This window comes from Somniosus microcephalus, chromosome 6 (assembly GCF_052327205.1).
Source record: "Somniosus microcephalus isolate GS21.2 chromosome 6, FLI_Smic_1.0, whole genome shotgun sequence".
NCBI classification, from domain to species: domain Eukaryota; kingdom Metazoa; phylum Chordata; class Chondrichthyes; order Squaliformes; family Somniosidae; genus Somniosus; species Somniosus microcephalus.
Window position 1 is genome coordinate 275,947,485 of NC_140992.1, and position 16,629 is coordinate 275,964,113.

A 16,629-nucleotide genomic window follows, 5' to 3' on the forward strand; every position below is an offset into this window, starting at 1 on the left:
TTTTGCAGTGATGTTGGTTGAGGGATAAATCTCGGCCCCGGGACACTGACCGGGGAGAACTGCCCCCCCTGCTCTTACGTGTCACACATAGAAACATAGAAGATAGGAGCAGGAGGAGGCCATTCGGCCCCTCGAGCCTGCTCCGCCATTCAATGAGATCATGGCTGATCATCCAAATTCAGTACCCTGTCCCTGCCTTCTCCCCATATCCCTTGATCCCTTTAGCCGTAAGAAATATATCTAACTCCTTCTTGAATATATTTAATGAATTGGCCTCTACTGCCTTCTGTGGCAGAGAATTCCACAGGTTCATCACTCTCTGGGTGAAGAAATTCCTCCTCATTTCTGTCCTAAATGGCTTACCCCTTATCCTTAGACTGTGACCCCTGGTTCTGGACTCCCCGGTCATCGGGAACATCCTTCCTGCATCTAGTCTGTCTAGTCCTGTTAGATGGGTCACTTGTGTGAGGAACTAACGAGTGCCCAGGGATCTATAACGCAACATGAATTAAGGGTGGTGGTGGGAGGGGGAGCAGAGGGGAGGGGGGAGAAATTTGGGGCGAAAATAAGCTCTGGGCGGTTGTCAATCTCCGCAGTGCCACAATGAGCCTGGTGGTGGCCCTGTTGAGCTTATAGGCGTGCCTGCCCGCAGTGCCATCTGGAGGCAGCTGGTGTTCCTGCAGCAGAATTTGGATTTCCCACCCAGACTTCGGTTTGGGAACTGGTCGAATTTTTAAGTTTGGAACTGGGCGTTAAACTCATTGCAAGTTCATGGAGAAACCACACAATTTACTCAGAAGTCAGAAGGAAATTGAAGCATTGGAGAATGACTTACAAGGATGTTACCAGAGTTTGGGGGGGTTACAACTATCAGGGAGGACTGAACGGGTTGGGGCTCTGTTCTCTGGAGGGTGGACCTAACAAGAGGTCTTTTAAAATGATGAAGGCGTTCTATAGGCGGGAAAACCTGTTACCACATGGGTGAATCCAGAAAAAGAGCTTAAATATAAGTAACAGAAATAAAAACTTGCATTTCTATAGCGCCTTTCACGACCACCGGACGTCCCAAAGTGCTTCACAGCCAATGAAGTACTTTTTGAAGTGGAGCCACTGTTGTAATGTAGGAAACACGGCAGGCAATTTGCACACAGTAAGATCCCACAAACAGCAATGTGATGATGACCCGATAATCTGTTTAGTGATGTTGATTGAGGGATAAATATTGGCCCAGGACACCGGGGAGAACTCCCTCGCTCTTCTTCAAAATAGTGGCCGTGGGATCTGTCACGTCCACCTGAGGGAGCAGACGGGGCCTCGGTTTAATGTCTCATCCGAAAGACAGCACCTCCGACAGTGCAGCGCTCCCTCAGTACTGCGCTGGGAGTGTCAGCCTGGATTTTTGTGCTCAAGTCTCTGGAGCGGGGACTTGAACCCGCGACCTTCTGACCGAGAGGTAAGAGTGCTGTCCACTGAGGCACGGCTGACCGCCTTTCTAGATGGGGCCATCTCCCGCTGAGGCAGACTGTAACATCAGGGGAGAAATTAAAGTCTGTTGTGAGTTAGCTGATCCCAGTTGGGGTGCTACTGTGGACCTCAAGTGGGAAGAGTAAAAGAAATTTCCACCAGGGAGTCCTCACGCTCCAGCGACCCGTGCTGGACAGTCAGCTTGCGTGGCCCTTGGGCGGGGGCAGGATCAGGCTCGGCTATGATGCCTTTCCCGGTCGAATGGCCTGCCAACACTCCCTGCCCAGGCTCACACACGGAGGGCTGCTTAGAACCATACTGAAAGGAAGACTTGCATTTCTATAGCGCCTTTCACAACCACCAGACGTCTCAAAGCGCTTTACAGTCAATGAAGTACTTTTTTTGAAGTGGATTCACTGTTGTAATGTAGGGAAACAGGACAACCAATTTGTGCACAGCAAGCTCCCACAAACAGCAATGTGATAATGACCAGATCATCTGTTTTTTGTTATGTTGGTTGAGGGATAAATATTGGCCTAAGGACACCAGGAATAACTCCCCTGCTCTTCTTCAAAATAGTGCCCGTGAGATCTTTTACGTCCACCTGAGAGAGCAGACGGGGCCTCAGTTTAACGTCTCATCCGAAAGACGGCCGTCCAAAGAGAAAGGGAAGCAAAACGCTGAGCTTCCCTCTGAATAACCCTCCGTAAAACCTGCAGAAATCGCCCGACCAGCCCGTCACACAACTGGCAATCAATTCCCAACAACCTCGACAGTTAAAATCAGTTTTATTTGTTAACACGGGTACACAGAGAGGTGCAAGAATCTGTAGTGACAACTGGCAGCCACAAAACTAGGTGAATCTAAGCAGGTACAAAAATACAGCTCTGAGGGGACGGAGAGAAGCTTTAAAGGGTGAGGAGCAACAAGGAGAGAGTAAGTTCCAAGAACCAATTGCCACAACTCGGGAATAGGGGGGGGAAAAAAACCTCTTGGTACAATTAAAACCAACCTTTAAGAACTCTCAGGCAGTCCTTGGCATTGTTTAATTTTTAAAAAGAGGTTTCTACAAAGTCACGACCTCCTTCAGTACAAACCACTTTACTTGCCCCCGCCTCACCCCCATAAACCAGGGGGAACACAATCTTGTTCTCCATTTCCCCACCAGAGAACAAAGCATCACGGACGAGGAATCCCGAAAATGAGGAAATTCCAGGGAAAATGACTCGCGTGTGGGTTTTTAAATTAAAAAAAAAAATAAAAGCAGGGGAAACAAAGCCCAGTTTAGTGCAATGACTGAAAGTCCTCAGCCGATAATATCACCCCCCCCCCCCCACAGCCACCGGCCGCCTCTCAGTACCTCCTCCAGACAGCCGTCCTGGACATTTGTCAAACTGGACGATAAATGGCAGCCAGCTATTTGACTGCGGGGGGCACCACAGCCGAGCCGCACCCTGTCCTCACCCCCCGCGCCACGTGTGTGCACAGGGTCACCGGTTCGCTCGGTCAGGAGTGACCTCCCCCTCCCCCACCACTCAGAATTCTGAAGTTCTATCGCCCCTGAATGGGGGAAAGGTGGGGCGGGCGGGGGAAGAGGGTGATGAGGGAATAAAAAGGTGGCTCAGCAACCTCCACAAATCAAAGCCGCCCAAAATTGTAGGGTTCTGTAGTTATCTGCCGCTCCCCATCCTCCCCAGATTAATATAGAGCGATTATTTCTGGTACTGTACAACAGCTTGAACCCCCTGACTGTACCCCGCCCAGTAAACCAGTAACGCGAGAGGGTTAACCAGTAACCTGATCAATAAACTCAATCCGCAGGCATGAATAATAGAAAATAAGGACTGGGATGGTCCGAGGCCCACATTTGTGTTTAGCCCCTTTGTAAAAGGCACTTTCGGTGACGCTTCAAGCAATTTACAACAGAGATATTGTACAAAATTCAACAGCCTGGCGATAGAATGTTCTTCCTGCAAAAAAAAACTATTTGGTTTACAGACAACACCAAATAAAACTTCCAACAAAAGGGATTGTGATTGGGCAAGGTGGTGGTAGCTCCCCCGTGTACTCCAGGGCCGCCGCTTGCCATCTCTGGCCCCGGGGGCTGCATTCACTCCAGGCAAAGGTCCGCGGAGCGCCGCTGACATCTGGTGATCGGACAGGCGACGCTGTCGTGCATTAGGAGCAGGAGGAGGCCATTCAGCCCCCTCGAGCCTGCTCCACCATTCGATGAGATCATGGCTGATCTGCGACCTAACTCTATATACCTGCCTTTGGCCCATAGCCCTTAATACCTTCGGTTAACAAAAATCTATCAAACTCAGATTTAAAATTAATAATTGACCGAGCATCAATCGCCGTTTGCGGAAGAGAGTTCCAAACTTCTACCACCCTTTGTGTGTCGAAGTGTTTCCTAATTTCACTCCTGAAAGGTCTGGCTCTAATTTTTAGACTCTGCCCCCCTAGTCCTAGAATCCCCAACCAGCGGAAATAGTTTCTCTCTATCCACTCCTATCTGTTCCCCTTAATATCCTGAAGATCAAATCACCGCTTAATCTTCTAAATTCTAGGGAATACAACCCTAGTTTGTGAAATCTCTCCTCGTAACTTAACCCCTCCAACTCCTCCTCCCTCTCTCTGGGTTCAAGTTTCATTACCAATCAAGACTGTCAGGTTGGTGCTTTGACGGTACGAAGCCGAAAATATTTATATTTATATATTTTTTTTAAAGATATCTTTTTAATGAAAAGCCACTGGGAAAATTCATGGGGTCCGAGCGACCTCTGCACTGTCCCTCCAGCACGGTTGGGTCAATAGTATGCGTTCTTACCTTAAGGCAACATCTGCGCTCACAGACTGACCAGTCACGCTCACGGGAGTGTCAGTCCGACTGTGAATGATCCTTCCCCCCAGGGTGGGTGGGCCAGGGGGACGGGTGGCGGGGGGAGTCTGTCCAGTCGGGGTGTCCAGCCTGCGCGCCACATTCTTCCCACCGCCCCCCCCCCCCCCAGCCCCACAATCGGGCTCGCAAACGCCCTGTATTTCCTACTCGCTGGCTTGTCCTGGGGGTTTGGAAAGGGCTCTGTTAACAAGCTGGTGGATAAATCCTAATTCAGAACACTGGGATCTGTTAGGATCAGCAACTTGACATTTATAGAAAGACTTGCATTTCTCCAGTGCCTTTCACAACTTCAGGACGTCCCGAAGCGCTTTACAGCCAATGAAATACTTTTGAACTGTTATAACACAGCAGCCAATTTGCGCACAGCAAGCTCCCACAAACAGCAACGTGATAATGACCAGATAATCTGTTTTAGTGATGTTGATTGAGGGATAAATATTAGCCCCAGGACTCCGGGGTGAACTCCCCTGCTCTTCTTCAAATAGTGCCCTGAGATCTTTTATATCCACCCAAGAGAGTAGACGGGGCCTCAGTTTAATGTCTCATCTGAAAGATGACACCTCCCGACAGTGCAGCACTCCCTCATTACTGCCCCTCCGACAGTGCAGCATTCCCTCAGTACTGCCCCTCCGACAGTGCAGCATTCCCTCAGTACTGCCCCTCCGACAGTGCGGCACTCCCTCAGCACTGACCCTCTGACAGTGCGGCACTCCCTCAGCACTGACCCTCTGACAGTGCGGCACTCCTTCAGTACTGCCCCTCCGACAGTGCAGCATTCCCTCAGTACTGCCCCTCCGACAGTGCAGCATTCCCTCAGTACTGCCCCTCCGACAGTGCAGCATTCCCTCAGTACTGCCCCTCCGACAGTGCAGCATTCCCTCAGTACTGCCCCTCCGACAGTGCAGCATTCCCTCAGTACTGCCCCTCCGACAGTGCGGCACTCCCTCAGCACTGACCCTCCGACAGTGCGGCACTCCTTCAGTACTGCCCCTCCGACAGTGCGGCGCTCCCTCAGTACCGCACTGGGAGTGTCAGCCTGGCTTTTTGTGCTCAAGTCTCTGGAACGGGACTTGAACCCACGACCTTCTGACTGACTGGAGCCACGGCTGACACCGGCAGATCAATGGGAACTGGGATTCAAAACTTACAAGTGTCTCTTGAGACTCGTCAGCGTGAGCCGATGGGCCCAGCAAGCTCAGCCACCCTGATGTACAGGTGGGTGATGCTGAGAGCTGACTGTAAACATGCTGGTGCTGATCTAATCAGTGACTGTGCTAAGGTATGCCCACTGTATTAAAATAACAGACCCACAGTGACAGAGGAGGAAACCCGGGAAAGGAACGGAAATTTCTGCTGATAAACCAACCAGTTTTTTTTTTTAAAAGGAAGCTCTGATTCAGTAACCGCTTCAAGCAAGTCTAGCCATAAATACCCAGTTATTAACGTGTACATGTATAGAATTCCCAAATGCTTCAACAACAAGAAAGAAAATGAAATGTAATCAAGATATACACAAAAAACTTCGACACCAGGAGTCTCAGGTCCCGACCCAGACCAATTCTCAAACCGTCAAAGCGTATTCACGACAAACAAATTAAACCGCCAGGAGCAGGAAAGTGACGCCCCTGGGGTCGAACATCCTCCCCTTCGGCTCCGACATTTCTACGAATCTACAAATTCAATTCAATTCAATTTTATTTGTCATATAGGCAGCAGACGTGTGTACTGCACAATGAAATGTTGATTTTAACGAATCCTCCCAAATGCGTTTCGTCAAGAAACGGGGGAGGGGGGAAATTTAATAATTTTCAGATTTTGGTCACGAGCATGAACGGAAACGCAACAAAACGGGGGGAAAAAATCAATCTTTGGATTTTTTTTTTTTTTTTTAAAAGGCGTCTTTGAAGAGAAACGAGATGGAGATCGATGAACATTTTGTCTTCTGCCGAATGTGTGGAAGAAAACACGTTTGCAGGTGATGCAGTCGTTTAAATTGCAATCCAGTGCAAAGACTTCATTTCAGCGTCGGAGAGAGTGAGCCATCTGCACGCAAGTGACAGCCAACTCACGAACCGGCAGGAACCCCACTCAACAGCACGACTCGAAGGTCCCTCTCGCACCGTGCACTGTACAAGGTGCATTCCGCACTCGGCGCTCGTTAGACTGGGCAGGATCTCACGCCAAACCCCCCTGCCCCTCACCTTCTCCCCTCCCATCACCTCCCCCTTGGGATATACACCGCCTGTTCAAGTACTGATTGTAAAGCAACGCTTCACGCTTGCTTCCCACTTCATTCGCCAATAAATAAATCATTTTGATCAGTTAATAGCTGGCCCGCTACCAGCTGCTGAAGGTTGGGCATCCCAGACAAGGACAGAAATAGGAACAAGGGAAAGCAGGGCCAGGATTAGACACCGAGCACTCACTGGGGACTCAGCCCGGGGAGCACTGACCAGAGCAATGGTGCCTCCCTCGCTCTTTCCCCCTCTCTCGAAAATATCTTGGATTTATGCTCCCACAAGTTAACACAAGACGGGTGCCGTGCCAAACCTCGGTTATCCTGCTCTCCGAAAGTCTTACGCACAGTATAAAATTGGAAGTGTCTGTTCTTTAAATGTCAGATGTCCGATCCTTCAGCCGCGTAAATCAAACGGGCGGTATTGCAGACTTCAGTCTCTCTTTCTCTCTCTCTCTGCTGAACAGAAGAGGAGCCAGTTCTCCTCTTCACCCTTCGAGCCGCTGTATCTCGGGACGGCTCTCCACCTCTCCCCGGGACTCCGAGCGAGCCCGCGTGTACTCGCTAGCTTGTACGGTCTGGCGGCGGGCAGTCAGTCTCCATATTTTGAAAGCTAAATACGAGTTGACCATATAGACTCCTGCTGCCAGGAAGCCAAACACCTGTAGGCAGAACAGAAGAAGAAAGAATAAGGACTGGTCTCCTAAAGCAAACATGCGCAGTACAATAACAAAAATTAAATGGCTTGCCTTTCTATAGTGCCTTTCACATCCTCAGGACATCCCAAAGCACTTTACAGCCAATGAAATACTGGTCAAGCATAGTCACTGTTGTAATGTGGGAAACGCAGCAGCCAATTTGTGCACAGCAAGCTCCCACAAACAGCAATGTGATAATGACCAGATAATCTATATTAGTGATGTTGGTTGAGGGATAAATATTGGCCCAGGACACCGGGGAGAACTCCCCTGCTCTTCTTCGAAATAGTGGCCGTGGGATCTTTTCTACGTCCACCTGAGAGAGCAGGCAGGGCCTCGGTTTAATGTCTCATCTGAAAGACAGCACCTCCGACAGTGCGGCACTCCCTCAGTACTGCCCCTCCGACAGTGCAGCACTCCCTCAGTACTGCCCCTCCGACAGTGCAGCACTCCCTCAGTACTGCCCCTCCGACAGTGCAGCACTCCCTCAGTACTGCCCCTCCGACAGTGCAGCACTCCCTCAGTACTGCCCCTCCGACAGTGCAGCACTCCCTCAGTACTGCCCCTCTGATACTGCGGCGCTCCCTCAGTACTGCCCCTCCGACAGTGCAGCGCTCCCTCAGTACTGCCCCTCCGACAGTCCGGCGACAGTGCAGCGCTCCCTCAGTACTGCCCCTCCGACAGTGCGGCGCTCCCTCAGTACTGACCCTCCGACAGTGCGGCGCTCCCTCAGTACTGCCCCTCCGACAGTGCGGCGCTCCCTCAGTACTGCCCCTCCGACAGTGCGGCGCTCCCTCAGTACTGCCCCTCCGACAGTGCGGCGCTCCCTCAGTACTGACCCTCCGACAGTGCGGCGCTCCCTCAGTACTGCCCCTCCGACAGTGCGGCGCTCCCTCAGTACTGCACTGGGAATGTCGGCCTGGATTACGTGCTCAAGTGTTCTGGTAGCGAGAGGGCTCTCACTGAGCCAAGGCTGACACTAACAGCGGCAACTTTTGATACCTTCCTTCCCCTCACAACACAACTTGCATCTCAATGAATTACTTCCGTGCCTCTCCAAATAAAAGGCTGGCCAATCAGAGGGAAACTTTAGGACAAGAGGTGAGGGACTTCAGTTATCTGGAGAGGCTGGGGTCGTTCTCCTTAGAGCAGAGAAGGTTAAGTGGAGATTTAATAGAGTTGTTCAAAATCATGAAGGGTTCTAATGGAATAAATAAGGAGAAACTGTATCCACTGGCAGAAGGGTCAGTACCAGAGGACAAAAGTATAATTGACAAAAGAACGAGAGGAGGAGAAACTTTTTTTACACAGCGAGTCACGATCTGGAACGCACTGCCTGAAAGGGCAGTGGAAGCAGATTCAACAGTAACTTTCAAAGGGGAATTGTATACATACTTGAAAAGGAAAAATTGCAGGGCTACGAGGAAAGAGCAGGGGGGAGTGGGACTAATTGGAGAGCTCGTTCAAAGAGCCGGCACAGGCACGGTGGGCCGAATGGCCTCCGCCTGTGCTGTATCGCTCTATGGGCATTTGCCCAAAAACTCATTCCGCCAATCATTCCCCTGCATTACAACAGTGACTACACTTCAAAAAGTACTTCATTGGCTATAAAGCGCTTTGGAATGTCCTGAGGTCGTGAACGGAGTTATATAAATGCAAATCTATTTTTGCCCCCTTTTTCAGGCAGTTTTCTGCCCTCTTATGAACCCATGGCGAGGGGGTACAGCTAAATATGTTTCCTCTGGCACCTCACCCAAGACGTCATTCTTCAGATGTGTGCTTAGAGGGTGCGAGTTGACAGGCTATTTGACTGTGGGGGCCATCACAGCCAAGTCCAATCCTCCCCTGCCAAACACAGTACAGGCCAGCAATTAAACTTGAATCCTATGGTCAGTACAGGCCAGGGATTGAACCTTGAACCCTGTGGTCAGTAGAGGCCGGGGATTGAACCTTGAACCCTGTGGTCAGTACAGGCTGGGGATTGAACCTTGAACCCTGTGGTCAGTAGAGGCCGGGGATTGAACCTTGAACCCTGTGGCCAGTACAGGCTGGGGATTGAACCTTGAACCCTGAGGTTATTACAGGCTGGGAATTGAACCTTGAACCCTGTGGTCAGTACAGGCCGGGGATTGAACCTTGAACCCTGTGGTCAGTACAGGCCGGAGATAATGCCCAGGACCAACATTCCCTGTAAGCTGCGCTTTGTTCTGTGCAACCTGTTTCTTTTAGTGCGCGGTCCCATTAAAATTCTGCACTTGTGCGGTATTTACATGGTGAAGCCGGTGAGTGGCCTGTGCGGGACCTTTCCCATTGCTGCACGGCCGCACAGCTTAGAGGGAGCATTGCCCAGGACCCTGCAGTCTATGGGCTGGGGGTTATCCAGGGTACCTACCACAGCAGCAATCTCCCCTTTCCTCTTGTGGTTCATGGCTGCCAGGACAATGGAGGCGATGAAGAAGACGACAGCACTGATCACAGTGTTGATCAAATCCTGAGAAACAAGCAGACAAAATATGAAATGAATGGGGAATAAGTTATACACAGAAACTGATTTCAAAAATAACTTGCATTTACATAGCGCCTTTAAGGCAGTAAACGTTCCAAGGCGCTTAACAGGGGTATTATCAAAATCTGACACCGAGTCACATAAGGAGATATTGGGACAGGTGACCAAAACCTTGGTCAATGGGGTAGGTTTTAAGGAGCGTCTTAAAGGAGGAAAGAGTGAGGCGGAGAGGTTGAGGGAGGGAATTTTAGTCCTTAGGGCCCAGGCAGCTGAAGGCATGGCCAATGGTGGAGAGATTATAATCGGAGATGCGCAAGAAGCCAGAATTAGAGGAGCGCAGATATCTCGGGGGGTTGTAGGGCTGGAGGAGATTACAGAGATAGGGAGAGGGAGGGGGGCGAGGCCACGGAGGGATTTGAAAACAAGTATGAGAATTTTAAAATCAAGGCATTGCTGTACTGGGAGCCAATGTAGATCAGCGAGCACAGGGGAGATGGGTGAACGGGACTGGGTGCGAGTTAGGACACGGGGCAGTGAGCACAGGGGGTGATGGGTGAACGGGACTTGGTGTGAGTTAGGACACGGGGCAGTGAGCACAGGGGGTGATGGGTGAACGGGACTGGGTGTGAGTTAGGACACGGGGCAGTGAGCACAGGGGGTGATGGGTGAACGGGACTGGGTGTGAGTTAGGACACGGGGCAGTGAGCACAGGGGGTGATGGGTGAACGGGACTGGGTGTGAGTTAGGACACGGGGCAGTGAGCACAGGGGGTGATGGGTGAACGGGACTGGGTGTGAGTTAGGACACAGGGCAGTGAGCACAGGGGGTGATGGGTGAACGGGACTTGGTGCGAGTTAGGACACAGGGCAGTGAGCACAGGGGGTGATGGGTGAACGGGACTGGGTGCGAGTTAGGACACGGGGCAGTGAGCACAGGGGGTGATGGGTGAACGGGACTGGGTGCGAGTTAGGACACGGGGCAGTGAGCACAGGGGGTGATGGGTGAACGGGACTGGGTGTGAGTTAGGACACGGGGCAGTGAGCACAGGGGGTGATGGGTGAACGGGACTGGGTGTGAGTTAGGACACAGGGCAGTGAGCACAGGGGGTGATGGGTGAACGGGACTTGGTGCGAGTTAGGACACAGGGCAGTGAGCACAGGGGGTGATGGGTGAACGGGACTGGGTGCGAGTTAGGACACAGGGCAGTGAGCACAGGGGGTGATGGGTGAACGGGACTGGGTGTGAGTTAGGACACGGGGCAGTGAGCACAGGGGGTGATGGGTGAACGGGACTTGGTGCGAGTTAGGACACAGGGCAGTGAGCACAGGGGGTGATGGGTGAACGGGACTGGGTGCGAGTTAGGACACGGGGCAGTGAGCACAGGGGGTGATGGGTGAACGGGACTGGGTGAGAGTTAGGACACGGGGCAGTGAGCACAGGGGGTGATGGGTGAACGGGACTGGGTGTGAGTTAGGACACAGGGCAGTGAGCACAGGGGGTGATGGGTGAACGGGACTGGGTGTGAGTTAGGACACGGGGCAGTGAGCACAGGGGGTGATGGGTGAACGGGACTGGGTGTGAGTTAGGACACAGGGCAGTGAGCACAGGGGGTGATGGGTGAACGGGACTTGGTGCGAGTTAGGACACAGGGCAGTGAGCACAGGGGGTGATGGGTGAACGGGACTGGGTGCGAGTTAGGACACAGGGCAGTGAGCACAGGGGGTGATGGGTGAACGGGACTGGGTGCGAGTTAGGACACGGGGCAGTGAGCACAGGGGGTGATGGGTGAACGGGACTGGGTGCGAGTTAGGACACGGGGCAGTGAGCACAGGGGGTGATGGGTGAACGGGACTGGGTGCGAGTTAGGACACAGGGCAGTGAGCACAGGGGGTGATGGGTGAACGGGACTGGGTGTGAGTTAGGACACAGGGCACTGAGCACAGGGGGTGATGGGTGAACGGGACTGGGTGTGAGTTAGGACACGGGGCAGTGAGCACAGGGGGTGATGGGTGAACGGGACTGGGTGTGAGTTAGGACACAGGGCACTGAGCACAGGGGGTGATGGGTGAACGGGACTGGGTGTGAGTTAGGACACGGGTAGCTGAGTTTTGGATGAACTGAAATTCGCAAAGATTTCCCCCTCCGACTCTAGTGTTACTTACAAACATTTTATCAAGGGTCACAACCCCCACCTGTGTCAGCGGTCGCTCAGTGGGTAGCACTTTCACCTCGGAGTCAGAAGATCGTGGGCTTAAGTCCCACTCCAGAGCACAAAATCTAGGCAAACACTCCAGTGCAGTACTGAGGGAGTGCAGCACTGTCGGAAACAGTCAGTGTCTTTCAGATGAGGCATAAAAGCGCGTTTCATAGAAACATAGAAGATAGGAGCAGGAGTAGGCCATTCGGCCCCTCGAGCCTGCTCCGCCATTCAATGAGATCATGGCTGATCATCCAAATTCAGTACCCTGTCCCTGCCTTCTCCCCATATCCCTTGATCCCTTTAGCCTTAAGAAATATATCTAACTCCTTCTTGAATATATTTAATGAATTAGCCTCTACTGCCTTGTGTGGCAGAGAATTCCACAGGTTCACCACTCTCTGGGTGAAGAGATTCCTCCTCATCTCTGTCCTAAATGGCTTACCCCTTATCCTTAGACTGTGACCCCTGGTTCTGGACTCCCCGGCCATCGGGAACATCCTTCCTGCATCTAGTCTGTCTAGTCCTGTCAGAATTTTATAAGTTTCAATGAGATCCCCTCTCATTCTTCTAAACTCCAGCGAGTACAAGCCCAATCGACCCAATCTCTCCTCATACGTCATTCCTGCCATCCCAGGTATCAGCCTGGTGAATCTTCGCTGCACTCCTTCCATGGCAAGAACATCCTTCCTCAGATAAGGCGACCAAAACTGCACACAATACTCAAGGTTTCACGACCTCAGGACGTCCCAAAGCACTTTACAGCCAATGAAGTACTTTTTGAAGTGTAGTCACTGTTGTAATGTAGGAAACGCAGTGGCCAATTTGCACACAGCAAGATCCCGCGAACAAGCAACGAGATAATGACCAGCGATGTTCCACCTAATTTGGGTCCCATTCAAAGTTTCACACATGCGTGCAATTTCACATTGGAAACGCCGGTCCTGAGCTGAACAGGACCGGCAGAGAGCTGCGCGGCCACACAGCTTAGAGGGAACGTGGACGAACAGCAAGCTCCCACAAACAGCAATGTGATAATGACCAGATCATCTGTTTTAGTGATGTTGATTGAGGGATAAATATTGGCCCCAGGACACCAGGGGAGAACTCCCCTGCTCTTCTTCGAAATAGTGCCGCGGGATCTTTTACGTCCACCTGAGAGAACAGACGGGGCCTCGGTTGAACGTCTCATCTGAAAGACGGCACCTCCGACAGTGCAGCATTCATTAATCCAAAGGATGAGATCACAGGTTCGAACGCTATTAAGACTCACAGTCCCTGGGTTGGAGGGGGGGGGGGAAAGACAGGAGTGTGGGTGGTGAAATCAGTCTTCAAAAAGAGAAGACAGTGCAGATTGTTTAGTCTTTGCACATATGAGAAGTACCCGGGACAGAGGCCAATGGAGAGTCATCACTCTTTCCAGTTGAGTGAGCCTTTCGTGCCAGAAACACTGGGATCATTTGATGGGGAGACGGTGGGGGGGGTTAGCATTCTGGAAGGACAAGATTCAATGGGCTGAAGGGCCTCCGTTATTTGATTCTGAGGCTGCAGAAAAGTGTTCCTAAAATCTAAAATAAGATAGAGAACCCTTTAGGCACATGGTCAGCAGATGCAGTGAGTTCAAAGTGTGCAGCACAACTCATCTGGAATGTGCTTCCATATAAAACACAAACCACACGGATATTAAACCTTCCAAATGGAATTGCTGACATTTTTGTGGTTCGTGCTTTAATACGTGTGTGCAGGAACATGTCCTTAAACTTAGTCCAACAACAATGTGCAAAAGAATCAGCTTCTGCCTCACCTCAAGGAACGACAGTGGCCCCCGCTGCACTGGACTGTACAATCTGCTTAATTTCTTCTCGAGTTTCTTTTCCTCGTCACTGACTGTCACTCCTCACCAGCCCATCTCAACGTGCTGAGTGTGGTCAACAGGCGACCGAGGCCCCACCCAAGTGGTCGTGATTCACATGTCAACTTAGACAGTGAGCGCTGGTAGGAGACGTGGCCGGAGGGGTCACGGTCACCATTGTCAAGCACAATGTTCGTCCACACACACACACTGAAACACACACACCCTCACACACAGAAACACACACTCCCACACACACAGAAACACACACACACCCTCACACACAGAAACACACACACTCCCTCACACACAGAAACACACACACTCCCTCACACTGAAACACACACACTCCCTCACACACTGAAACACACACACTCCCTCACACACTGAAACACACACACTCCCTCACACACTGAAACACACACACTCCCTCACACACAGAAACATACACACACACTCTCACACACAAACACACACTCCCTCACACACTGAAACACACACAGAAACATACACACACACTCTCACACACAAACACACACTCCCTCACACACAGAAACACACACACACCCTCACACACAGAAACACACACACAAAGACACATGGAAATACACACACACTCTCTCTCGGACACGCACAAAAACACACAAACACACACACACACATTCTCTCGGACACGCACACCCTCACACGCACAAAGACACATGGAAACATAAACACACTTTTACCCGCTCGGTTCGCATACCCCTTCAACCCCATCTGGACACAGTCTCTGCCTCAAACACTAAATCCCACAGCCTCACATCTCTCTGCGAAGAGGTTTCTCCTGCCCTCTGTTCTAAATCTCTTACACTTAATCTTGTATCAATGGCCCCTCGTTCTTGACCCCTCAACTACAGGAATCAACCTGCATCTATCTACCCTGCCGCATTCTTTCATAATTTTAAACACTTAAAAGAAAGGCTTACATTTATATAGCACCTCATAATTTATATAGGAACAAGGGCAGGCCATTCTGCCCCTCGAGCCTATTTCCCCCTTTTTATTAGATCATGGCTGATCTGTACCTCAACTCCATGTCCCTCGATACCCGTACCCAACAAAAAATCTATCAAACTTTTCAATTGACCCCCAGCAGCCACTGCCAGAGAGTTCCAGATTTCCACTACCCTGTGTGTAAAGGAGTGCTTCCCGATTTCACTCCTAACTTTGTGTTGTTCTAACAAAAGAAGACCCAACATTTCTAAGTCTTTCTTCGTATTTGTATTCTCTCATACCAGGCAGCATCCTAGTGAATCAGCGTCCCAACATACCAACCCTACTCTCTTACCATTACAGTATCCAGCTGTGGCTTAAATAAGCTCACCCACTATTCCCAGCAACACATTCCAGCTGCTGATCAACCTTTATATAGAGAAATATTTCTTGACATCTATCTTAAACTTTCCCTTTATTTTGTTACCTCTGGACTTGACTATTCCAACGCACTCCTGGCCGGCCACCCGCGTTCTACCCTCCGTAAACTTGAGCTAATCCAAAACTCTGCTGCCCGTGTCCTAACTCGCACCAAGTCCCATTCACCCATCACCCCCCACCCCCCCCCCCCCCCGTGCTCACTGACCTACATTGGCTCCCAGTTAAGCAACGCCTCAATTTTAAAATTCTCATCTTTGTTTTCAAATCCCTCCATGGCCTCGCCCCCCCCCCTCCCTATCTCTGTAACCTCCTCCAGCCCTACATCCCTCCGAGATCTCTGCGTTCTTCCAATCCTGACCTCTTGAGTAACCCTGATTTTAATCGTTCCACCATTGATGGCCATGTCTTCAGCTGCCCGGGCCCTAAGCTCTGGAATTCCCTCCCTAAACCTCCCCGCCTCTCTTTCCTCTTTTAAGTCGCTCCTTAAAACCTACCTCTTTGACTAAGCTTTTGGTCATAGAAACATAGAAGATAGGAGCAGGAGTAGGCCATTCGGCCCTTCGAGCCTGCTCCACCATTCAATGAGATCATGGCTGATCATCCAAATTCAGTACCCTGTCCCTGCCTTCTCCCCATATCCCTTGATCCCTTTAACCTTAAGAAATATATCCAACTCTTTCTTGAATATACTTAATGAACTGGCCTCCACCGCCCTCTGTGGCAGAGAATTCCACAGGTTCACCACTCTCTGGGTGAAGAAGTTCCTCCTCATTTCAGTCCTAAATTGCTTACCCCTTATCCTTAGACTATGACCCCTGGTTCTGGACTCCCCGGCCATCAGAAACATCCTTCCTGCATCTAGTCTCTCCAGGCCTGACAGAATTTGATAGGTTTCGATGAGATCCCCTCTCAATCTTCTAAACTCCAGTGAGTATAAGCCCAATCGACACAATCTCTCCTCATACGTCATTCCTGCCATCCCAGGTATCAGCCTGGTGAATCTTCGCTGCACTCCTTCCATGGCAAGAACGTCCTTCCTCAGGTAAGGTGACCAAAACTGCACACAATACTCAAGGTGCGGTCTCACCAAGGCCCTGTACAACTGCAGCAAGACATCCTTGTTCCTGTACTCGAACCCTCTTGCTACGAAGGCCAACATACCATTTGCCTTCTTAACCGCCTGCTGCACCTGCATGCTTACCTTCAGCGACTGGTGTACAAGGACACCCAGGTCTCTTTGCACTTCCCCTTCTCCCAATCTATTGCCATTCAAATAATAATCTGCCTTCCTGTTTTTGCCACTATCTAGCTTCCCCTTAAATGCATCTATGCAATTTGCCTCAGCTACTCTTTGTAGCGAG

At 50.9% G+C, this 16,629-nt stretch overlaps 1 protein-coding gene across 1 annotated transcript in view; it reads right to left on the bottom strand.

Moving 5' to 3' along the window:
• Positions 1-5,843: 5,843 nt before the first annotated feature.
• Positions 5,844-16,629, bottom strand: part of cmtm4 (CKLF-like MARVEL transmembrane domain containing 4) — a 106,129-nt gene continuing 95,343 nt past the window's right edge. The window contains exons 3-4 of the mRNA XM_085991860.1: positions 9,693-9,791; positions 5,844-7,264 (exon numbers count right to left, since the gene is read on the bottom strand). Of these exons, the coding sequence (XP_085847986.1) occupies positions 7,091-7,264; positions 9,693-9,791 (273 nt within the window). The 3' untranslated portion in view covers positions 5,844-7,090. The remainder of the gene's footprint in view (positions 7,265-9,692; positions 9,792-16,629) is intronic.